General features: G+C 45.5%; 1 protein-coding gene across 1 annotated transcript in view; it reads right to left on the reverse strand.

The window, feature by feature from the left end:
- Positions 1 to 926: 926 nt before the first annotated feature.
- LOC146854913 (potassium voltage-gated channel subfamily KQT member 1-like) overlaps positions 927 to 25,787 on the reverse strand; it is a 1,174,161-nt gene continuing 1,149,300 nt past the window's right edge. The window contains exon 5 of the mRNA XM_085650544.1: positions 927 to 2,501. Within this exon, the coding sequence (XP_085506670.1) occupies positions 2,337 to 2,501 (165 nt within the window). The 3' untranslated portion in view covers positions 927 to 2,336. The remainder of the gene's footprint in view (positions 2,502 to 25,787) is intronic.

A 25,787-nucleotide genomic window follows, 5' to 3' on the forward strand; every position in this document is an offset into this window, starting at 1 on the left:
ATGGCAGGTGCATATCTTACAGATTCACATTTAAAGAAAGGGCAAATGAAAGAACAGAAAGTGCCTAAAAGTTCACGGCAGAGAAAAGAGTGGCTCAGGAGCGAATTTCAGCTGCGAGGCCCTTCAAACACATTTTGGTTGGCAAGCAGCAAAGGAGGAATGAAGGTAGAAACTCAATACAAGAGGCAGCATGAGCAGGGAAGGTCATGGGAGCAATGGCGGAAGTGAGGAGGCTGTAGAAAAAAAATATTGAGCAGGACAGGAGGGCAGAGGTGGGGAAGCAATGGATGAGCTGGGTGAGTGGCAAAGCAGAGCACGAGGGCAGCGATGGAAAGGGTGAAGAAGCACGCGTGGGAGAGAGCAAGTGCATGCGTGCACTCCCATGGAAAGCTGAAAGAAAAAGAAAAAATAAGCAGGGGAGGAACAAACATTTGAAGAGGAAGGAATGTCATCAAATATGAAGATGTAAGCAAATGGAATTTACAAGAAAGCCAGCCAGTGATAAGCAATGGACTGACCAGAAGCCCACTCTAAGCCTTGGTACACAATATCTCCTTCAACAACAGACAGCTAAGCTGTCAATCTCAAAGGTGGTCCATTTGGTGTTGTGTGAAAACTGATTTGAGGCCACCACCAACCCATACTACTGATCCAACAGGTTGACAGAGGGCAATGGCTTTGAAAACTACTTACCTTGAGTCAGATTTAAACCTGGAACCATCACAGGAAAGGCATTTTGTAATGTGAAGTGCTGTCATTTCTATAAGGCATCTGTGAGCTCTAAAAATGTAACCAATCAAGCAAATCCCAAAAAGATGGTTATGCAATTACCATGAAGACTCTTTCAAAATGCAGCAAAGTTCAATAATGTTTGTTTTTATTAATGTCTATATACACATTTATCATATTACAGGGCTATCAGCCCCATGTTCAATGTAAGATGCAAGGTGTATGTTCCTCATGATGGAATCTTGCACCTCATCACCACAATTTTAAATAAAACCACAGTCTGTAAAATCGGAAAATCCGACATTTGATTTATTTGTACTTTTTTTGAGTGACATTCCTTTTTGTGCGCATGGTGCGGCTCTACTTGCTTTGTAAAAAATAATAGATTTCATGTTGCTCAGTACTAAAACCTCTAATTATATGCATTGCACTTCTGTATGCCAGTTATCTTCTAGTACATGCAGATATATGGTATATATTAAAATAAGGCTTTTGGATTCAACAATCATAACTGAAAAAGAGAAACAATTTGCCCATAATCAGACTCTCTGTTCAACAGTCATTTTGTTGTGTTTGACATAGCTGTGCGAAACCTGAAGTCGTAGAGTCAACACATTCTTTTAGGGGAAGTTCTACCGAATACGTTTATTGGGCCTTTGAATGGCCCACAATATAAAATCCCAGAATCACCCAGTCAATTTATTTTATGTAAGTAATGTGTTACTTTTTTTCAACTTTAACATTTGGAAATTAACATTTGACCGCTGCCATCTTTTTTCCGCCCTGCTCTTCTCTGGCACACTCCATGTGGGAGTGAGGCACATGTTACTTTGTTACTTTATGAGCAGCACCGAAGTCAGAGTAGCAAAGCACAGTAGGAAATTAACATGCCCCTTTTCCGCTTGAACTGTATCAGGGAACAGAAAGGGGGGGAAAGTTGGAGACTGCACACTGTTGTTAGAATTGGAAAGGAGAGACAGTTGTTACACTGGAAAACAAATTATTCGATTATTCTGGGATTTTGTACTGTGGATCATTCAATGCCAAAAAAATGCCCTGGGTTTAACTTCATTTTTTACTATGCAAATTTCCCCCCAGTGTGTGTGGCTCTTCTACCTGTAGTAGAACAAGTGTTATCACAACTCGGTGTCATTGGATTCCATTGAATATGTTCTTTAGTTAGCAAACATTCATTTTTACTGCCACAGACTACCCCTATTGTGTTTATTACTGCCTCCTTTGAATGATTTCCATAGTCCACCACAGGTTCATTCTGCAGCACTTCAGATGGAACATCCACCGCAGGAAACATAGCACAGGCGTGCTGGTTGGTCCTTCCGTCCACTCCTTGCCGGTGTTTCTTTAATGCTGGCATTGTCTCAGTCGAGACCTGTGTTTTTGCACAGATAGCTTAGATCATTCTCTACTTTTGATTGCTGAGTTCCTTACCAATGCAGGTTAGACACACACTTGGAGAAGCAACACTGTTCTTCTGCAAACAGTTTTGATACAAAAGGCATCACATATTGATTTTCAGCAAATATTGCTTGATTGATCAATTGTACTTTTGAAGGAGAAATGTCTGAATTTGTACTGTGATAATGGATTTATACTTTGCGGCTAATAATGGGAGAATCTAACGAATATCGTGGACGTCTCAGGTTCGGGGTGCCTGGGGCTGTGGCCTGGGGTAGCTGTGGCTCCTCCTGGACACCAAGCTGAGCTCGGATGGCCTTTAGGATGTCATCAAGTTTCTGGTCCATATGTGTTACCTGTTAAAAGAGGGAAGAACACAGAAGAAACACTTTACTATGGAGTGAATTAAAGGCAAACAGTGCTATCCATGAGTCTCAGTACAGCAAGTTTTATTTTAATGCCATTAAACACAATCAACAACATATTTTTATAATTTGAATTGTTGCCTATTTTGTCCAGGGTAGTTGATCTACAGCAGTCAAGAAAGTCATCTATCAAGGGTATAACATATATATATGTTTTACTTTTATTCTATCTCCTTCAACACTCCTTGTGCACACCTACCAATCAGGTTTCAGATCACTCTGCAGCACAAAGACGGCCATCGTACACGCCTTAGGCCCTCTCCTAACTACAAATAAAGAGGACCCCTGCCTTCTGATATTGATTAACCTCTCACCATTATTCACACGCTGGGGTCTCAAAAGGATTCACTGACAGCTTCTTTCAATGGTTCACCTACTACCTTTTGAACTGACGCCAGTTTGAGTTTGTTCACACTGGGACCCAGAAGATCACCTACAGAGCCTCAAAGGGTGCCTAACTGTCCTCCATCATCTTCACCCTATATATATCTTTAACATTGGTACTCTATTCACAGTTTACAGCATCACAATTCACCAAATTCTGATGATACACAACTCAACTTGAAAGTCTCTTCCACTCCACACATCCAACACCTCAAACATACTTGCACCTGAGCCAGTCCTAGATGTCCTATAAACAACAATGGCTCTGTCGAGTATAGCTAGTTCTTTGTAAATTCGAAAAAATCATGTAAATAGTAAATGAAAGAGACGGCGCTAAAACACAGACTGAAATTGCAAATTGATTTATGGAAATAGAACAATGATTAACTTAAATGCGGAACATCAAAATCACGAGTTTGTTTCAATGGAAAAATCTTTGTATAAGAACAGGCTGTCTAATCATTCATTTAATGAAACGGCGCAAGTGATTGATATTTACAGTGACAAGGTGAATAAAGTGCATATGTGACAAGATCAGTGTGTATGACCTATAAGTGACAGCAAAAAACAAGCATTTGCAATGCAATGGGTCTCGCATTTACACAAGTTTAAGCTTTTAGCATTGTAAATGGCAATACGTTTTATTTATGTCTCAAAAACAAAAAATAAAGAAAAAGCATTGTCATTTACAATGCCAATAGCTCAAACTCGCGTAAATGCGAGACCTGTTGCATTGCAAATGCTTGTTGTTGTAGCAGGGACATCTCCAACACGAAGCACTGCAGCAGAAGGGTGTGGGGCCTGCCTGAGACTGGACTGCACATCCGGGGTTGTGAAAATGGTCGTCAGGTGTTGGACTGTGTCTTCAACAGAGCACCAGACGGGCCACTTGACTCCTAAAACACCCCTACAGCCCACCACTGCTAACAGGTTTTCTAGGCAAAAGCCTTGTTGCCTAATCACAACGTCGCCCGGCTTTAGAATCAATGCTCTGTACTTGGGCCGCCTAATGAGCGATCCTCTGGGGCTTCCGTAGCCGGAACACAAAACATCTGTAGGTTAATAATGCTTTCAAGAGGTGCCAGGCTTCTGCACTACACGGGTCTCCGCGTTCAAACGCCGAGCCTGCTCCAGTGGCATACTGTGTGGTCCTTGCACTGGCTCTGCCTGCAGGGACTTAGCCATGTCACGTGCCTCCTGTGGGGCACAGTCCAGTCACGCTGCCCGCTGCAAGTGGCGTAGAGTCTAGTCCTGGTGGCTGCTCCTGTCGCACAGGGTCCCCAAAACCCTGCCTGTCTCAGTAGGGCAGGATGCAGTGCAACACCTTGTCCTGCAGCAGGCTGTCCAGTCATCATGCCAGGTGCTCTTGTTGCTGAATGCCCTCTCGCTGTGCCCGCTCCAGGAGAGAAAATCCAGTCGCCGTGAATTTTAATTTGCCAGGTCCACTCAGTGTGCCGGGTGCCCTCTGGTGGTGCAGCCAGCGCCCAGTTACTGTGCTGGTTCCAGTTGCCCCCCCCCCCCCCCGAGCCCCTCTTTAGTCCCTCACGTGCGACATGAAATCTCTTCCCACAGAGTCAAAACAAACAAGTACTGGCTGTACGCCAGATCAGTATACATCTCGGAGCTTCTGCTTTGAGTCATTTGAAGGTAAAGATGTGGTGTCAGGCAGACTCAGTCTGCATTCTCACAGCCTCCGATTTTGCTGGCTTGGCTCTGTGCAGACGTCACCTGACACAAGACGGCAGGGGGCAGCGTTACATGCATTTCACTGTGAAGAATGCGGCTTCTGTCACTCCTTACAGGGAGTGGTCGTCACATTATTTGGGCACGTCGTATAATAACGTCGAGAAGCACTGACTCGCCAGGAAGACTTCCACCTCCGCCTTACTGACTCTGTGCCAGTCCTACTGACCTTTCAGACGCATTCAGCCCGGCCTATCATCGACTCTGCCCCGGCTCTGCCAGCTTGTGAGATGCACTGCACTACAGTTCTTTTATAGGCAGATAGTATAAGGTCTTTCTGATAGCCGAAAATGTCTTTTACATTTCATTTTCCAATTCAATACAGTTATCAAATATTGAATTTATTCAACTACAAAATCATTAAACAGCGAACTCATATAATCCTTTTACCCGCTTAGGGTAAATATGTTAAGCAAGCTACAATAACATATTCCTCCTATTTAGTGCAACGATTGCCATTTCACTGGGCTTCAAGGGCCCTCGCTGTGGATGTGTCATGGATGGGTGTGCACGTACCTGCACACGCCTTCCTCTCGTCCTTGCTTGTGTGTCGTGCGTCAGGGGAGTGTTCGCACTGACAGTTGGGTTCAGAGCTGACCCTTTAGCTGCTGTCTGGAATCTCTAAGCTTTATCAGAACCCCCTCCTCCTCTTGATATGTGGTTGACTGCATTACCCAATGCTTTATGTGCGCAGGGGGTGGGCAACGGAAATCATTGGGGGCTGCCTTTACTTTTCATCATCAGACTGTTATCCAGAGCCAAGGAGGAAAAAAAAGGAAACAAGCAAAAGAGAAAGCAGCTCCACATCCGGGCCGGGGAGGAGACCTGCGAGGGAGAGGGCTGCCCGCGCATGCGCGGTACCTGTAACTTTCGCGTGTTCTGCGGCTCGCGCCCAGTGGCGGCATGTGCGGACTTCAAAACCGCCGGACTTTAATGAGTGCTGCGCGGCTCGTGCGTCCCAGGGAGGTGGCCGCCAAAGTGCCCAAGGCACAGTACAGGAAGTCCAGCGGGAGCCCACCCCGCCTTCGTGAATGGTGCATGGTGCGGCCAAAACAAAAATGAAATTGCATGAGGCTGCTCAGGACAGAAGAGGACAGGAGATGTGCACACCGCGTGGCTGTACGTGCGCGTACACCAACTCAAATCCACCAAAGCCTGCTCGTGCCCATCTCCTGTCCCACTTCCGAGGCAAGTCTGCAACACTAGGTCTCGCTGGCGACAGCAGCGCTTCGCGCTGAGTTCGCCAGGCGAGACCTAACAATTGACATATATTTGTCAGTGAAGATTTTTTAAAACAACTCCAATTTCAGAATATCATCCAAGTGTCTCCAGCCTAAGAACTAAACCACATTAATTTAAGAGCAATGAGACCTATTAAGGATAGGCCAATTAAAACCATCGAGGTTTCGACCCTGACAATAGCAATAATGTGGTTTTGTCAATGCAGGTCTTCTTCAGGACAAGAGGGAAATAGGACAGTCGTTCCTGGAGTTAGAACGATGTCAAAAAGTTAAGAAGAGTTGTTCCTTGACTGGATAAATCATGCAGTGGTTGTGGAGTTGTGTGATAGAGATCTCTCCTTCTTCTAAAACACAGCACAAGACAAGAGCCTTCTTTGGTCAGGCAATCCCCAAATCAATCCGATATTCCAAATACTTAAGTTGAGCGCTCAGAAAATTATATTTGCTCAATCGGCCGCTGGTGACTTTAAGTTAGAAACAACTTGCAAGGTCACGCAGTCCTAGATGTCCAGCACCTACCTACAGCTATGCTTGACTAAGATAAAATTCCTGTAGTTGCGAAAACATCAAGCAAAAAAATAGTTCAAACCAAGCTCAAAGACATGAACATTGACAGGTTTAAACACCAGTTTTCACCTAATGCCAAGTTACTTAGATTCACCCTGGACACCAATGTCACCCTCAAAGAACATGGTGACAAGAAAACAATGACAGCATAGTACCAGCATTCTCTACTGAAGAAAGTGAAAGAATTCCTCCCAAAAAACAACTTCAGAACTGCTATTCAAGTCCTCTTTCTCTTCCATCTGGATGGTGGACACACCCAACTCCATGACGTCTAAACCACACACTCCCACCATTAAGGGAATCCTCCATGCTGCAGTATGTCGCCTCCGGGACCTAAAGAAATATGATTCCATCCCTGCCATCCTGGTGGAGCTTCACTAGCTCCCTTTGCCAGCGCGCACCATCTCATTGACTAGTTGCATTATTTACCAGGCTGTCAGGACCTGCACTATTGCCTATTTGGTTGATACACTTGTCATATCTGCTGGGTCTTGGCACAGCCACAGGCAGCACAGTATCATATTATAGAGAAAGAAAGTTAACAAGGCAACAGGACCTTTTCATAAATGCACTCAAAATCTGAAACATGTCTGTACCATCCCTGCTCTAATTCAGGAAAGATTTGAAGCCACACCTGCTCCTTCTCCCAATCACAATCAAAAACAGCCTTTCTATGCTGTAATTCAGGAAAGAGGTAAAAACCTGTCTGTTCTCCTCCAGTTAGACCCAAGCCGTGACAAATCCCTGGTATTCTCTGTATCTACCCAGCGCCAAGACGCCCATGGGCAAACGCGCGCCTTATAAATCCTTAAATCAAATCAACACCTGTTTAAAGAACATGACATAGTGATGCAATAACAGTCCTCAACCTCTCAAATCACGTGTTGGCCGTATCCTTGCCATTGATCCTGTGCAGTGCTCCACTGCCTTTGGCTAGGTTTGCCCTTTACAAATAACACCTACATACAGAATCAATTATAAGAAAAAATACAAGTCATTAATTTCTTGAACTGTGACAGTTAGATTGTGTGTATGTGTAACCAGATGTGCAGGCTCTTGGTCAATCTGTGAATATGTGAGTATACACCATCCTCCTAGTCATGGCTCAAGTCCAACGAATGATAGGTGCTCTCAGTCATGAAAAAAGGATTAGAAAGAATGGTGCCCTAAGGCCAGTTAGAGCCATATCCTCCACCCAGCTGTTGGTTACATGATAAAAGCATACTTCACTACCAAAGATAATGTTTCTCCTGAGAGATGGAATAGTCGTGGCCGTATATACCTGAAAGTGCGTGATACACATGTGGACAAATTAACAGTTCATGTCTTATAGGAGAAACCAGATTGAGAAAGCATGAATGGAACAAACACAATTTAAGGTCCACCTGTAGGGAGGCAATGGTTAGTGAAACAGTACAGTAAGCAGTATATAATCCCATCATGGAGATCCAAGGACTCGGTTTCCTCCCATGGACTGCATTCTCTTTCCCACTGTTTGAGTGCAACGTTGAGGACAATTTTGGGCCTTGTAGGAAAGCAGTTGCCATATCAGGGCATTTCATCCTTTTCAAATTAAAAAGGCCCCTGCTTGCATAAGGGACCCTTTGGAGAGAGCATGGAGGCAACAGCTGCAGATAAAGGCAAGATGGGAGTAATCCTATTATGCTTTGCTCCGCACACCTAGTGCTCACAAATTGATATTAATTAATGGGCGACTTGCAGTATTAGCTAGATGGGTGGCACGTTTCTTCCATTGTAATGGAGACCAGATATGGTCTGGGGGTCACATGTATTGATCTGAAATGGAAAATCTATCTTCAGCCAGACATGTAGGAAGGTAAAGTGGGTATGAAGTGAACCAGAGTCAAACTGTATAGTTTAAGACCATAAGCAAGAGTCCATGGCAGCTTGTAAGATGTAGAAGGAGCAGTCTAGTCCCCAGCACTCTTTGCATGCCAGAATGGCTGTAGCCAGGGAGACCATGGCAGGGAAGAGATGCTGTCCACAGCTGCCAAAGAAAAGGCTGTTCCTTTGTAAGAATATCTTCATATGAGGGACCACAATTTCAACACCCCTTCTCAGAACCTAGCTCGGTCCCTGAAGCAATCAAGAGAGCACATCATTATGAAGCATGACTGAAGTAGAACTCCATACAACAGACTATATATGGTTGCATGCTGAATCTCTGCACTGGGATTTACCCTGGACACCAAACTCATCCTCAAGGAACACATTGCCAAAAAACAAAGGCAGCTTGGTACCAGCTCTCTCTGCTGAAGAAAGTGAAACCATTTTCTTTAGAAGGGGACTTCAGAACTGCTGTTCAAGCCCTTCTACTCTTGCATCTGGATGGTGGAAACACCTTTCTCCATGGATCCATACCCCACACTGGCCCCTCTTATCGACATCCTACCTGCTGTCCCACAAGATAGGTGATTTGTGTGTAAAATCTTAACTATTATGTGCCCACTGCCCTGTAAAACTTGTACACTCAAATGCCGTAAAACGTTAGAACTCCAACATAAGGATAAGAATCCATGCATTCTGTAACCTTGTTCTCACGCTTACGTCCTCAACTTCAAATCAAACCTGAAGGTTGTAGGAAGCCAAGCCTTCAAGCTTGCTCTTGTTACAGAAATAGGCATGAATGAAAAAAATGAAATGCTGGCACAACTTGAGTGTGTGCGTTGTCTTCTGATTGCTTAGTATGTCTCGTATTTTCCTGCTAAAACATTTATTCTGAGTGCCACCTTGTAGCTGATCAGGGGTTCTGCCTTCCTTCCCTCTAGCGGATCAAGCATTAGTCTGACGTGATAGATCCAGCCCTAGTAAGAGTGTAGTCCGGTTGGACACCCGTACTGTATGAAGAAGGTAGAATTTAGATGCCGTTGGCAAATGAGAATGGCTTTTAGAGCACTCTAGGGAAAGCGTGGACATAAATGGTCAAGTTATTGCTAATCACAAGTAGGTTCTCCATTCCACTCCTACCTGGTGTCAAGGATCTAAAATCCAAATGGACTGGATCTATAGGTTCACTGCTTTTCAGGCACTCCAGCTCCACATCCCTCCGAGTCTATGGAATGGATCTCCATATCACTGGGGTGAGGAGGTGAGTGAATATATTTCCAGATCAGAGTGCAGAACTTGTTAAATCTGAGCTGTCCCTTATCACTGTGTGGGGAACTTCAGAACCATCTCCGGAAACCCCAGGGGTGCAGCTTTCCAATAGAAAGCGTGGAACCCTGTACCTCATACAGGATGCCTCCTTGTATGATGATTCTGTCCCACGGGTAATGTGGGTCTTTGGATGCACGCAGGTGACATCTCTACATGCCCAGGTGTAATAAACTGCTCCCTCATTTCCTTGTACACGATCATGAATCATTCCTCCCCTCTCTTCGCGTCTTTCCTATATACAGAATAATGATTTTCCCCTTTGGCCTCATTCCTGTGTTCACAACTATGAATCCTTCGCACTCTGTTGGACACAATTATGAATCACTCCCCTCTTTTTTTACATGATTATGAATTGTTTCTTGTCAGATTTATTCCCTTGCCATGGACAAATAAAGGACACTTACAAGAAAAAATGGGAAGTCGGAAGCTTGGAACAGGTGGGATCAGACAAATTCCCAGCAGGAGAGGAAGTACCAATTGATAAAATAATTTCCCTCTCTTTGCAAAAGAGAAAGGGAATACCTTGAGTCAATATAAATTTCCTATTTTTACAGAAGATACGAAGATATATTTGCTCTATTAGATAGTGTTTCACTCCTTTCCTCTTGGCACAAAGGCCTTATATGGTCTCTGATGTTACTCCTGCATTCCAACAACTCTTGCCTGCCTGAAACCTTCTTAAATACATCTCTCATGAAGATGTCCTGCTCCTTCACTATTGTTTTTATTTGTTGTTCCCCTATTGCTCCTTAGGTTTATCAAACTTCTGGGTCTCTTTTAATTTTTTTCAGTAAGATAGTGCCCTTGTGCGCTGCTCATTTCAGACACAGACCCCACCGTTTAATTGAAGTACACATATTTATATTTTAAAGCCTCTGGGCCATATTCTCAAGGAGCTATCGCCGAGTTATCGGCACTTTATCGCAGCCAAAGTCGTGATAACTTTACCGTCCCATTCACAAGCCGGTGCAAACAGCCGACAGCACCACTTTTCCGGTGTTAGCATCCGCAACAAACATCGCCACGGATGACCCCGGCAACTATCGCTACTGAGATGCAGAGTAGGCGTTCCCGAGCAAACAGCAGCGACAACATCACTCCGCAACATTCTCAACGACCAGCCAGATCAGCGATAAGAACACAAAACATGCGATGAGGCACGTTAGCACCTGGAAATTAACACCTGCTCTGACCTGGTGCAAAGTCGGACCACAACCGGCACCAGACAATGGAGCACAGCCCATAGCCACGCATGAAGAACAACAGATGCCTCCGAGCAACTGCCCATGCAGCACGGACACCCAAGAGGGCCACAACACCCACTGACATCACACCCAGGCCCGCAACTCCCCCACCTCTGGGTCCCCACCCCGGACAAAGAAACTGCACACCAACACAACGAATCCCAAAACAAAATAATTAGCATGATGTCGCACAAGCAGGAAAATCAACATACATGCGTGGCCAGACAATGGAGAATCAGTCATACAGCAATGCAATGACCAACACAAAACACCATTCAAACAAAAGCCAAAACAACCATTCGGATGAGTCCTAGCGGGTACTCACAGGAATAACCTGTAGGACACAGCCTGGAAGACAAAATCCAAGAGAAGAAGGTGTGCCATGCGCCCAACAAAGGAAATAGAGGGAGAGAGAGAGGGAGAGAGCGAGGAAGAGAGACGGAGTGAGATTGCACAAGCAGCTAAAGGCCTCTCGGGCACCTGGCTCCACCGGCCAAGTTGTGTGTGTGTCTCGCCATCGGTACACCATGAGCCCAAGGCCTTGTCTCAATCTCAGTGCCAAAGCCAAATTACATCCCGAAAACGCAACTAGTAGTCAGAAAAACATCAGGGAGGAAAGCTCCTTTGTTCCAACACAGAAGGCGGGAGGGTACCTGCACCTCTGACCTTGGTCCAGAACGCGGCTGGAACACCCTGAGAGAGATGCCATGGCAGATGGGGACGACTCCCACACCATGCATTGCGCAAATGAACTATCCAACTTATCCACACCCCACACACAGAAGCGCCTGCCTGAGGTACCCCCGCATGGGATTCCCTTGACACTCACGGAAACAGCAACCCATTCTCCCCAGCGTTGCACACACATTTGAATCATTGCTCAGAGCTGTGGCATATCCTCCACACAACTGCCGCAATTCAGAAGAGTGCCGGTTCCACAAGACGCACCAACGCAATGGCAGGCCATCCCGGGCATATGCACAACCCCCGTCACGTGGAACAGTACCGTGTACGTATGCTGCATTTACTGGGCGCATTGCCACTGGCAGTGCTGCGGATCAGTTACCGGCTGAGCTTCCGCCTTGCCTACGTCACCTGCGTCGAGCCCTGGTTCCACTGCTGAACACGCACATTCAAGTGTCCCATGGATGTCTGCCTATCTAACACAACCATAGATGAATAGGACTATGGCTTGTGTGTGCGCCCCCTGTTGGATCACGAACAGGAGTGTAACCGAGACAGCCGTGCATGAGATGCCTTGAAATACTGCGTATGTGTTGGCATTTGTGCATGGGATATTGCACAATTCCTCGTGTGCAGTGACCACATCGAGGTGCTCCGCTATTGGGCTGTGTTGCAGATTGGTGAAACGGCGTGGGCTGAGCACACCTGCCCGGACGTGTAAATGGATTGGCTCACCCTGGTGTTCCTTGAACATGACAACGACGTACTATTAGAACACAGTGCACTTGAAGCTGTGCGGGCATTCATGGACGAGCAACTACTTTCCTGCAGCCACATTGGATTTTCTCCCACAGCACAGATCCCAACACCTTATTGCATCATGGGGAATGCTCACATATCCCACCACAACAGAGGACATGTCTGCCTTTGTCAGGACTAAGGATGCATGTACATGGAACTACGTGTGTGTACACACACCTGTGCAAGGTGATGCAGGTCCATGCCCGGAGCAACACAGCGTTGTTTGGCAATGTTACTAATTCAGACACACTGCTGGGGGGAAAGTACACACATGGCAATGTAGCACGAAATGTGAACCTGTCAGACCCTTTCACCTGATCACTGTCAGCAGAGCAGATAGTCGGCGCACTCCGGTGGCACAGCACTATGCAGACCCCATGGGCAGTGAGTCGTGCCCCCTCACACGGGGCAATGGGCAGACGCCAAACAACACATGACTCGTCAAGCACGGCAAGGTGGACTGAAACTGTTGCCATCCGTGATGATTGATGTCCATTTTTGCCTCACCATTTACTGCACCTCGATATGTTCCCATGCTGCGTGTAAGTATCTTAAGCATGCCCCGTCTGTTGTGGCCATTGCCCCGTCCGTACTGACACGCACATGCAAATAAAGTCTATGCAACTCCACTGGTGTCTAACTGGGATGAGTGTTGATTAGATTGTCTTCTCGTGTGCCACAATGAGCATCGTCCCTACACAGGGAGGAACTGACTGATGCATGTAAAATGGGGGTGGGTCCATTTTTACACCTCCACCTTGTTTTGGGATAGTTGCTGGCCGACCTGTGCACTTACGTTACTTCAGCAATGTGAGTATGGTGTCCAAACTCAGACCATGTGGAGCAATGTCATGATTAATTACAGGATGTGTCCACACAGATGTGTGTGGGTTGGTATGCAACATGAAATTCGGTGGTCACATGTGATGTAGGACACCACTTCTGGCCTGCTACCGATTTGGTCATTCCCACACACAGCCCTATTCAATAGATGGAAGTGTGCCTACGTTGGTGGGTTGTTAGATTGTTGTTGATGTGCAATGGGGACACAGCTAGTATTTACCTTCACAGTCATCCAATTGGCCATGTGTCTTAGGGATAAACATGTACACAGATGTCAGTTACCAGGGTGTAGCTTCATGTGCAATCATTGTCCCTACATCCAGCATTACTTCCATACATGAGTGAACATAGTCATGACACATCTGTGTGATTTAGACTGTTTTATTCACATTCTGGTGATTGACGGAGCTGGAGCTGTACATGGCCATCCAAGCCCACATTACATGGAAGCCCAGTGGTGGGCCAAACAGTCCTTTGGGGATTAAAAAGTGGTTTGGAAGAGGGGGAGTGCAGTCCGCAGCAGAATTGGGGTGTTATTGTCCAGCAGTGAAGATATGGCAGTCCGTGTCGGGTTCCGGGGGAATGTCGCAGAGTGTTCCGGGGGTCAGTGGAAGGTATTGTCCCTGGGCATGATGCATAGGTCAGAACCAGGCAGGGAAAGGCCATCTGGTGATGATGGATGCTACTGCCTCCTTCCTCACACAGTAATTCCCATCCCCATCTTACTTCCCTGATACCCGTTCTGTGTCCGGTGTGTGTGGCGGGGTAATGGCTGCATCACTGTGTGCCACTGACACATCAGACTGCGAAGGTGATGGGGCTGCATCACTGTGTGCCACTGACACATCAGGGGTCGGAGCTGTGTGTGTCGATGTTCCCGCTGCAGTCATCTGGGACAGGCTCAGTGGCAGCAATGGCAAGATGATGAACTGCAGGGCATTGAAGTTCCCAGCTACTACTTGCTGGTGTCCAGCCGTGGCAGTCATACTTTCAGCCTGCTTCTGCTCCATGGTCTCCATTGACCTCTGCATCTGTGCCAACTCTGTGCTGTCATCGCTGGTGCCTGTCTGGCCAGACAGTTCTTATATCCGATTAATGGCCGCAGCGAGGTCAGCCAAGGTCTGTGGTGGAGCATGGTGCAGACAGGGGGTGTCCGATGGGGACTGTACGTGGTCCCTGATGGGACTCATACACCCACGTATGGCATCGAGTTTGGCAGCCACGAGCTCAAAACTCACCCGCAGCTGATCTGCCAACTCCACCTGGCAACCCAACACACGCCGTTGGAATTCCATGTATTGGTCGGGGGTCCTGGGAGACAGCCGTGGTGGTGTATGTTACCTGCTGTGTGGTCTGTGCAGGTGGTGGGGTCACCTCGAGGCTGCTGGCCTGCCTTCTCCTGGGGATGGGGTGCGGAGGTTGTCCATTATCTGTTGGAGGGTGTCTTGACATATGTGCAGGTTGTCCTCTTCATCATCAATGATGAGAAGTGTGGTGTGCTCTGCAGGAGGTGGTGTTTGTCCCTCTGCAATCTAAAGGGGAGATGCAGGTTAACATGTATGTTGAAGATTTACAGATGTTTACATTCAGACTGCATGCCAATGTACATTGTGACTGTTTTGTGGAGCTGGCTATTTGATGGCAGTCAGTGTGTTTTTCAACTACATGACGGATGTGTGGTAGTACCCGAACATTATCATCACACAGTGTCAGGCCCTGTCAGATGTGAGTGGACAGTTACTACGCACAGGCGGGACCTGTTGTGCGCTCTGTCCTGTGGTCTTGGTGTTCCACTTTGTACCACATTGCCGTCATTGCTGATGTTCTGTGATTGCTATGTGTGTGTGTTGCATGGTGGGGGAGTTGCCCCTGCAGCTCTGATTTTGTGTACCTTTCTCCCTTTGAGGCGGGGTGCCTTTGAATTGTGTGCTTAAGGGGCTGATTTGTTTGCGACATGGCTCATATATGCTCTGGGACAGATTTTGTGGCCTGGTGCATTGTTTGTCTGCTGCGTGTATTGTACGGCATGGGTTGTGAGTCCACGTGGATATGTCAGAGTGTGACCTGGTCCTTTACGGATGTGATCCGCACTGGGCCACCTCCATGTCGATTCGTGAACCATGTCATGTTTTTGGCTGCTGCCATGCTATCGGGCATGCAGTGTCACTTGAATAGTCAGTGTGGCTCACAGAGCCGCTGCTTTGCTGGATTCAGCACATGTGCATGGGCAGGTTGTGATATTGGTGATAGGGAGGCCCCCTTTGTGCACATTGCGGACGGGGACCTACTTGGTGTTTCTATGCGTGCTGCAGTGTGCCAAGGCTATCAGGGACATGTTCCACATTCATTGTGGGTGTGCAGTGTGCTACACATAATTGTGCATGTGTGCCATTGTGCCCATCTCCCGCCGTACCCCCAGTCCCTGGTCGTTACTCACCCTGTTGCTGTTGGGTCAGGTCGTATCGAGCTGTGTCCAGGGCCCCAAATCCTGCCACCGTCTCCAAACTGCTGACTGTGGCCACCATTTTCTCCAGCTCTTCCAGCTCCTCCTGTGTCGCAGGACTCCCACCTCCATTCGCTGGTGCTGCCTTCCTGTTTTTGGTGAGTTTTTGTTTGGTCTGCCTTTTCATATCATGCCAGCGCCTCTTGATCTCCCCCATTGACCTCCTCAACACTCCGACTGCATTGACGTTGATGACGATGGCCTGCCATATTTCCGTTTGAGTTGCCAGTGCTACAGTGGAGATGCCGAACAGTTGTTGATGGGTTTCTATCACCTCCGGGACGATGATCCGGTCTTCCTACGGACTGAACCCTGTCTTCCTCTTACGCTTCTCCTTGCCCTTCCACGGACACGGGGTTCCTAGCTGGTCCTCCGTGGGGCTTGTGGAGTTCGGCTTGTCCTCTGCACTTGGTCCGGGTGCATCCATTGTGCTACGCAGTTTGAATTGGTTTTGGTATTTTTTTTTTCTTTCTTTTATAGTCCATTTTTCCGCCAGACATGTGGTATTTGCAGGCCTGTGGCTGGTTTTCGCAGCTTTTTGTATCACGCTTGGCCTCATCGCAGCTTTTCTTGCGTTTGTGTTTCGCATCTTTGCGGCGTGGCATTGGTTTTAACGCGCCCATTTGACGCGTTATCTGGTGACTATCGCATGGTACCGCCGTATTGTAAATACTTGGTTAACACGGCGTAAATTTCACGCGATAGACTGCGATGTTGAGGGTTGCGTTAAGTAACTTTTGCGATGGTTAGCACACGTTCTTGAGAATATGCCCCTCTCTTTTTAAGTTCTGGTGTTGGCCAAGACCTTTAGATTTTTACTACAACTGTATATTATGTACTTGCTTATAGGGACTTTCAGTCCGCCCTCATCAGTTAATCAGTTTAATATTGTATAATTCACATTTTTCTTCTATCTGCCCCATTGGGTCATTCCACTGCAACAATTGGCATACTTCACTGTGAGTAATGGAATTCTGCATTATCACAAGATCACATCTGCACACCAAGAAGATCTTTTAATTTCCAAATGACTAGTATGGCAGTGTGTGCTTTTTTGATATATATTTTTAGTTTTCGCCAATGTACCCAACACAGCACTGCCATAAATGCTCAAACAAGCCCCACTCCCTCCGTCTCCTCATGCAATCTCTCTTTTCTTTTAATCTCTGTCCCTCCTTTTCTCCTCTCTCTCTCCTCTCTCTCCTTCTCTCCTCCCTCTCTGATCACTTTCTCTCTACTTTGCTTCCTGGTTCCCTCTCTTTCCCTCTTACTTGAAGTCTTTCCGGGGCAGGTTGCAATTACCTCCTGTGGAGCTGGGGAAAGCGAAAGAAGCACCAAGAGTGGCTGGGCTTTCAAAACCAGCCTCCAAAGGCTCCACCCATGGGGTAAATGCCCGGTGGAATAATAGGCCTGTCCGGCCCTGAACATGACAAAACAAAATAGGCAACGACATGGCCAAAATGCTAGCAGTCTACTCCAGACCTGCCAGCACTTCTTCTATATGTTATAATCATTACCTTTATGTTTTTCAGCACTCTTTTGAATTTGGTACTGCGATACCAGAAAGGTATTGTGGGACAACCCTCATACACTCAAACAAAAACCACATACACAAAACACCACACTACCTGCACCTACCACAGCTGTCTTACATCTTCATACGATCTGTAAGTGCAGTGACTAAGTAGGTGTTGGATGACAGGAGAGCTGAAGAGTGCTAAGAGGGCTGGCCAGCAGAGTTGTTATAAGAAGTTTTGGGCCCCCAGTCAATACATATTTTGGGTCCCCCCTGTCCATAACAACTTCGAAATGTACTTACTTTTTTTCATGCTATTCAAAGCCCACAAAATACCTAACTAACATTCAGAAACAGTCTTACTACAAAAACATTTGAAATATGTCTTCTCAGGCCCCCACAAATCTTTAGGATGCCACTGGAGAAAAACAAAGAGACTCAGAGGAAGAGGTAGGAAGAGAGAAGAGAAGTAGAGACATGGAAACAGACAGAGATGAGCTAGATAAAGAGACGGGTTACTTTCCCAGCAGTCCCCTTGGCATCTGGCGGCCCCGAGCTATTGCCCACTTTGCCCATGCCTTAAAATGTCTCTGCTGGCTAGTGGTCACCTGGGCTTTGAAGCCCCTGCATGCACCAGGTAACAACATTTCCGTGGGGGTGTGCCATGTCATCTCAACCCATCCTCCTTCCTTCGTGGCCACAAACAATGAGAAACCATTTACCACATACAATCTACCAGCGAAGGATAGGTGGGGGGAAGGGGGTAGTAGAGGGGGCATTGAAGGGGCAGAGGATGCTGGGATGCCTGGCTTGACGTGAGGGGAAATCTTGCAGTACGTCCTCTTTGGGAACCGGGGAAAGAATGGTCAATGAGCGTTCAGACCTTAACCCCTTCAGTGCCCGCCCCTTTCCCCGCCCTGTGCCGGCCGTTGCATTAGCGGGCGGGGTCTATGACGAGCTGGACTCGTCATGGGCACAGCGCTACCGCGGCCCATGACGAGTCCAGCTCGTCATGGGCACTGAAGAGGTTAAGTGCTGACTAAGGCCCTCCCCTCATTGCTTACAAGGCGCAGACTTCAGGAATATTGGCCTTTTGAAAGGGATGTAAAAAGACAGAGTTCAGGCACAGGGGAATAACTGCAGGGGAAAGGCTAAACTGGAGACCACATGAGTCTAACGCGTTGCAATGTAAAGGAAAGGCCAGAAGGGTCGCGTATGGAGGCCGTTTGCTTTCAGTGTATTTGGGGTGGTTCGTAAAAGCAATAGAAGACAGACTTATGCTGGTTCTTTGGCCCTATGCATGGTCGTCCCCTATGAGGGTTTAGGTATTCCCACAGATTCCAGTCCCAAGTACAGCACACTTGTCATCATGTACCCAGACACATGTGAGTTTAAGTCCCTTGCAGTGCTGATTTATACATATTTTTCTAACCTCCCATGTGGAATCTGTCAAACTCGTAACTACACTTTTTTCTTTTCTGTAAATATTTTTACTACGAATATTTCCCTGCCTTACATCTGCCCTTGAATGTTGTGCAAGTTAATGAACTTTCCCACGCCTTATGCACCACTTACTCTTTATTACCCAGCTGTTATATGCGAACTTCAGTGTGGGAAATACCCTGCAAAGCACATGTGAATGATCAACACTTGAGAGGATGTTCGCCCCATTTAAATCACTGCTATAATTAACGTTTAAAACGATTTCCATACTAAACTTATCTACAAATCCAATTTACTTTCTTACAATATAATTATTGGAACACATGTTATAATATTTTTGCTTTACACTACTGGCTTTAATACTTATTTTCAAAAATTGCAATTGTATCTTTTGGTATTATGTTGCTAGATTAATTGAGTAGGAGGTGATCCATGAATTTGTTTTTAAAATCAAATAAAACATTTCTAACTCGATAAAGTTTTGTGGATATAATGTTAGGATCTACAAACATGTAGATCACCATTACATACTTACATTCAGCCTTTTTGATCACATTTGATAAATACATGCATACATTATTACTACATTTTCTAGATGTAATCATACACTATTGCTAGAGATACCTCTGTAAATGTGCATGTGTGTGTTTGTGTGTGTGTGTGTGTGTGTGTGTGTGTACATAATGTATTGAAATACACCAATTTCGAACCCACTTAGGTTTCCAGGATTGTTTTTCATCTTGTTTGTTGGTTGTTGCTCCTCTTACTTAGCTCTTAACGTGTCCCATTTTCATAGTTACACTATAGCACATACATATGTACAACACTGGTCCGCACACGTTTACTTTTCCTCAGATTATATCCTTTCCACATATTTCCGTTTCTGACATAATGGAATTTAGAGCATATTTGTGGTTTGTTTGTGGATTCACCACACCTTCCACTGTACTTAGGTATTTACTTCTATAATTAAAACTGGCTACATGTATATTCACTGAACGAAACATGGGTTAATGGGAAGTTATACTTAGGCATAAAGGTCAGTTAAAACATACTGTTTTAAATGAACAAAACCACTGAAATTCACCAGTTATAGTTATCTCAAGTAACTATAACTCATAGCCTGAGCTAACTAAAAACTCACTCCCATGCCATGCACTTTTCTCATCAATAATTCCATTGCAAATGTTGCAATTATATTATCTATGATGCCATAGAAAATGTCATGAGTGATGTAGTATATGGGGCAATTAGCAGTGCATGGCTAATTCAAGCTAGCACCTGATTGGCTGCCACCAAGTCAACAAACGTGTGGCAGCAGCCATCTTAGAACATGGGACTCAGTTCCGAGTCTAGGAAAAAGGTTAAAAAAGATACAAGGGGGCACGATAGGGATACCATGACCCCCTAGGCCAGGTGGGGAGCCCGGGGAGGGGGGAGTGGCAGTCCCAGTGGGACCCTGCCTGGGTAAAAAAACATTTGTTTTTTCAAATTGCTCTGTATTCACGAGTATCCACTAATCAGCAGCAAAAACGTTTTAAAAAGTGGGAGCGCCTGTGCTGCTGCAGAAAAAACTCCCGGGTGGGAGTAAGGCATGAAACCATATTTACGGGAGGGCCCCATCCCCGAGGGTCGACATCAAAACAAAGGGGCCTCGTCTCCGACTGGGGGGACGGTGGCACACGATTTCCTTGTACACTGATGATTTGTTGTTTTATTTGCAGACAGAGGCAACGGGCACTGTCACTGCCCTTTCACTGTTGGAGCAGTTTGAGACTCTATCAGGCCTGCGAGTCAATAAGAAGAATTCGGTCCCCCAAGAAGATATCTAGGAACACTAAGCTCAAGTATGCGCAATTTAATTACATACATGGTCTATATGACTCCACACTGACTCAACGTTATGTATGGCGGAGAGGTGAGGGGCTGCCTGAGGTGCAAGCAGGCAGATGCAGGATTTTTGCACATGACTTGGAGCTGCGATATCCTTCGTGCCTATTGGGAAGGGATACTAGCCAAGATTAAGGTGGTGTTGGGGAGGGACTTAGCCACCACGATAGAAGTCTGCTTACTTGGCCTTTTCCCGCGACTGGCTAAAAAGAAGGTGGGGAATCGATTATTTGATCTGGCGCTGGGATTGGCCAAATGGATAGTTCTAGAGTGGTAATCCACCTTTGGGCCGCAACTGGCCAGCTGGAATCGGGACATCATTGGGTGGGCCGGTGCAGAGGGTAGAGCCCTAAGCTGGGAGGAATCGAGAAACATTCGGAAGCGACCCATAGCGGACCTTTGGAGGGAGACCCTGACAATCTGGGAGAACCTAGAGCATGAGCAGGACATCGGAGGGGGCACTGAGGAGGACAGCGGGTGACCCATACCGTACTATAATGAGCAGGCCCCCACACCGGGAGGGACAGACAAAAAACACATACATACCAAAGAGGGTATATATAGACCTCTGGTTGAGTGGCAGGAATGGAACCAGATGCAGGCCAATGGCGGAAGTAGGGCCCCCCTGAGAAGTAGGTACATTTTGAAGTTTGTAGCTCGACATTGTTATTGACCAATGACTTCCCTGGAATGAGATGCTCTAAGACCAGCCTCTGCACACAGTTTTGTTATTTGTTTGAATGTTTCAAAATAAGAGCTGTTGATGATGACGACATGGCCAAGCACGGTCTGTGGCTGGAGCCACCTACCGAGATGGGACCGTACAATTGTGGTAGATAATTGTCATGGGAAAGCTGGATGCAATAAACACTGAATGGTAGACATAAATCGGAGGGGGTGGAACACACCTGGAACGATAACGGTGGGTGCGGCGGTGTAATCCATGACTGTCATGTTTGGGTAATGCTTCAGCACTAATTATGGACGTTACAGTTACTACCTAAATAATTTGTATGTATAAATGTCTTAAATATAAAATGTCAATAAAAATATGTTGAAAAAAAAATAAATAAAGGGGCCACAGGGATGGGAACAAAGGGACCTCAGGGATGGGGCCCATCCCTAAATAAGGGTTTATGCCTCCTCCTTGGCCCATCACGGGGAGGAACCTCAATTGGCTGTGGGACAAATGTGTCTGAAATAGGACAGAAATTGTGATTTGGTGTAATCTCGTTCAGTAGTTTTTGAGAAATTAAGGCTAAGAAAATATAGATATTTCATGCTGCAGAGGATCCGCAGTGCCAACAGATCTTGAGATAAGATCTGAATGGCTACCACCACATGCACACGGATGTGATGGCATCATTTTAGGACTCAGGACTAGAGTCCCCATGCCTGAAAAAACGTTTTGGAAGAAAAAAAAGGTACAGAGTAGGGATACCCTGCATCCCCAGTCCTGGTTTGGGTGTCCCAGAAAGACTGCCCATGGGGCCAAAAATGATTTTCTTTTCAATTTTACTGTGAATTTGTGGTGGATCAGCAAATCTGTGATAAAAAAGTGGGGTGGGCTAGGGCCCTAGAGGATGCCGCATTGTATTCTTTAGGGGCGGGGGCATACGTCATCCCTTCCCTGAGCCTCCCTTAGGCCCTGGGGACCCCATGCCCCTGGGCCAATATCTAAATTAAGGTTAGGGAGTAATGGTGTCCCCCTCCCTGAGCCTCTTTGAGGCCCCGGTGACCCCATCCCCCGGGCCACCTTTAAAATATAGGGGAGGGGGCATTCAGCCCCTACCCAAGCCTCTACAAGGCCCAGCGGACCCCATTCCCCGGGTGCCCATAAGCATACTTGGAGTGTGTGCTGCTGCCCCCCTCCCCGAGTCATTTCACGACCCCGGGAACCAAACTATTTTGTAAGAAAAAAAAAGGCATAAAGTAGCCAACTTCTGCATGGCCCATGGGGCTGCTTGAAAGGAGGTTGGGGAGCCGTGGGGGCACTGTGGGTCACTCCACAGCTCCCTACAAAAAAAATGCTATGGTGTGCCCTGGATGGGCATCGGGCCACCCCACTATTTAAAAGAATTAAATAAAAATAAAGATTCCAGCTTCTGTCCTTGGGGGCCCCCAATGACTGTGGCCCCCATCAAAAATGAAAGATGTGAGTGTAACGGGTAGGCACCGGGACACCCAAAAATTAATAAAGAACGGAGTAAATGAATTATAAATTAGCTGCAGCAGCCGCTCATTTATTATTCACTGCTTCAAGCAAGGAATACCCCATGATGCCCTGCAAGGTCTTTTAATGATTTTATTTAGGCTGGTTGTACCCAAGGTGAAGAGGCGGGACACCACAAAGCATTTTTAACAGTATGGGGGCTGCAGGAAGTGCAACAGCACCTCAGCACCATTACAAAAACAGTGAGTATTCTGCGTCATTAAATTCATGCCTCCAGGAGATTTTATCATATTTTTTTTATTACTCTTAGCTGGAGCTCTATGATCTTCAGCTGGAATCAATGCTCTTAAGCTGGCGTGCAGAGCCTTTAAGCTGAATTTTTGGGCTGAAAAATGTTAAAAGAAAGACTCAGATATACTGATTTTTTTATAGAACTTTATTCTAAATGTTTTTTTGACAATCACTTTTATTAAACATTGCACTGTGTGCATTAATAAAATATAGATTTAATTATGATTACTGGTGCTTTTATATATGTTGATATGCTTACCCCTTCATAAAGCCAACGGGCTCGCTTTCAAAATTTGATGTTCAGACCCTTTGACAAAATCAGCAGTTCTGCCTATATTTAAATGTCACAGTTTATAACATCACATAATCAGGCGTGTGCACACATAGGGGTGTGGACACCAGGCCCTGAACCAAACCTCTGCTGTGCATGAAGGTTGGGCACAGTAACTAGCCTTTGGGTTTTTGGGCACCAGGCCCTGCAGCCAACCCTATGCCGTGCATAGCCTGTGTGGGGTGGGCTGCCTGAGGGGAGTTGAATGCAGAGCCTGGACTGCCGCCAAACCCATGCAATGCATGACCAAAGGCCGTACGTGGTCTGGGAATTGGTGTTACATAGGGTAGTAAAATATGAGTTTACATTTAAAAAACCCTAGACATTCACTGAAAAAAACAAAGGTTAAAGTGATGCTATAGTTAGGTATGGTGATAATATCTTAATTTGCATTAAAAAGAAATTAACTGAAAAAACAAAAAAAACGAACATTCACCAGTCATAGATATTTCAAGAAAGTGTAACTTGTATGTTTAACTGACATTTTCACCTAAATATGACGTCCCTTTAAACTTTGACACACACACACACACACATATATATATATATATATATATATATAAATACCATGTCCAATTCCCCCGATAGGGACAAGACACCAACAGAGGGACACGACTTTCAAAGATTTCTTCTGTGTTTTATTTTATCACCGTTACTCATTTGGGCATCACTGCCTTGCTCACACAACGAGTGTTGCTACATTGTTACATTCAAATACTGGAACTAGAGGTCACATGCTGTCCTATTTTGGCAGCCAATAACAAAAGACTTAATAAGAGCTGCTCATGCGGGGATATCTTTACAACTGATAAATCTTCCCACATCAGAAGTTCAAAACAATAATATAAATAAATGCTTGATTTAAATTCATCAATTACAAAATAAAATAAAATAAATAAAATGTATTGTTATATATTGTTTCAATTGCTTGACATTCATACAATATAACACACTGATGAGGTTGTCAGTTCTTTTCGACTTAAAGTGCGAGTGCAATCCGCTACACAATTTTTATAGCACAAACACTCTGAATTGCTTAGATCAATGGAATGGCCCGGGATCAATCTTAAAATCTCAGAAGTCCCCAAGTTAGTAGAAGATTGTGAATGAAGTGCCTAAGCGCGAAACACTCTTCCAAGAACCCTAGAGCTGCTTGCCACAATGCTGCTCTTGTTGTTTGAGCCTCACATCGAGCTTCAAAGTAAAGTGTGAGTGTGATTCTACCTCCTAGAGCTTAATTAACCAGTGTGAAATTAAGTGAATATATCAAACCAAGTGGCTTATACTGCTCACTCTCTATAGCTTATAGATGCTATGGACTCAACACTTATTTGAGGAACAATGCAAATATACACTACAACTGGTATGCCCATGTGGGTATGATTTTTAGATTGTAGAGTGCAATGCTGTTGATTAGAATTTATACTGTTCCCTTACATGATAAAAAGTGCTTCAAGTTCACTCTAGTGCACGTACAAAACAATATCAAATCTAGTCACTACTTAATTTGTAATTAATTCACTAAATCACATCAATATGTGACCAGATTATTTCTCCTATCTAATATAAGGGAGAACAAACATGTGGTAATCTCCTTTAAGTATGAGTTACATTTACTTCAATACTTTACAGTTCTCCGTCATTCCTGATCTCATAAAAATTCAACACAAATAAGTTGCAATTCATTATTTCATATACTCTGCCTTTCAACCTCATCAATTCATATTCTCATGGCGTGTAGTTTCCGCCTCACATTAAAAACAGGGAGTGTGGATACCATTTAGGATCCTAAATGAACATATAAGTCCTCTTCTGAGTTAAGGGCAAACTGGATTTTTGTGTTAAACAAAAGAATGTACCTTGACTCTAGCTTTCGCAACCTTTGCTCACGATTGCCACCTCTTCTCATTTTAGCTACCTGATCAATTGCAAAGTATACAAGATAATTGACATTTCCCCCATGTACTTCATTAAGGTGCCTAGCCACACGGTAGCTCCTATCATTGTTCTTAACTGCCCTCAAGTGTTGCAGTATTCTCAGATGTGCCATGTGTATGGTACTTCCCACATAGGCTTTCTGGCAGGTGCATTGTAATATGTATACTGTATAATCACTTTTACAGTTCAGGAAGTTTCTGATGTTCCATGGGCTTTTCATCAGGGGAGACATGACTTGTTTTGTGTTGCCCCCAATCTTACATGCCATGCCATGAACATTTGTAGAAACCAGGATTGGCTTTCAACCAACCTTCAGCAGTCCCAACCTCTGGGCTGCTACTTACCAGATCCTGTCTCATAGAACTTGCTTTCCTGAAGGTGATTAGTGGCTTAAGGGAAGTTAAAGCATTAAGTATTGGGTCTCTTTTCACTAAGTACCAGTGTCTAC

Source organism: Triturus cristatus, chromosome 4_1 (assembly GCF_964204655.1).
Source record: "Triturus cristatus chromosome 4_1, aTriCri1.1, whole genome shotgun sequence".
Taxonomy (NCBI): domain Eukaryota; kingdom Metazoa; phylum Chordata; class Amphibia; order Caudata; family Salamandridae; genus Triturus; species Triturus cristatus.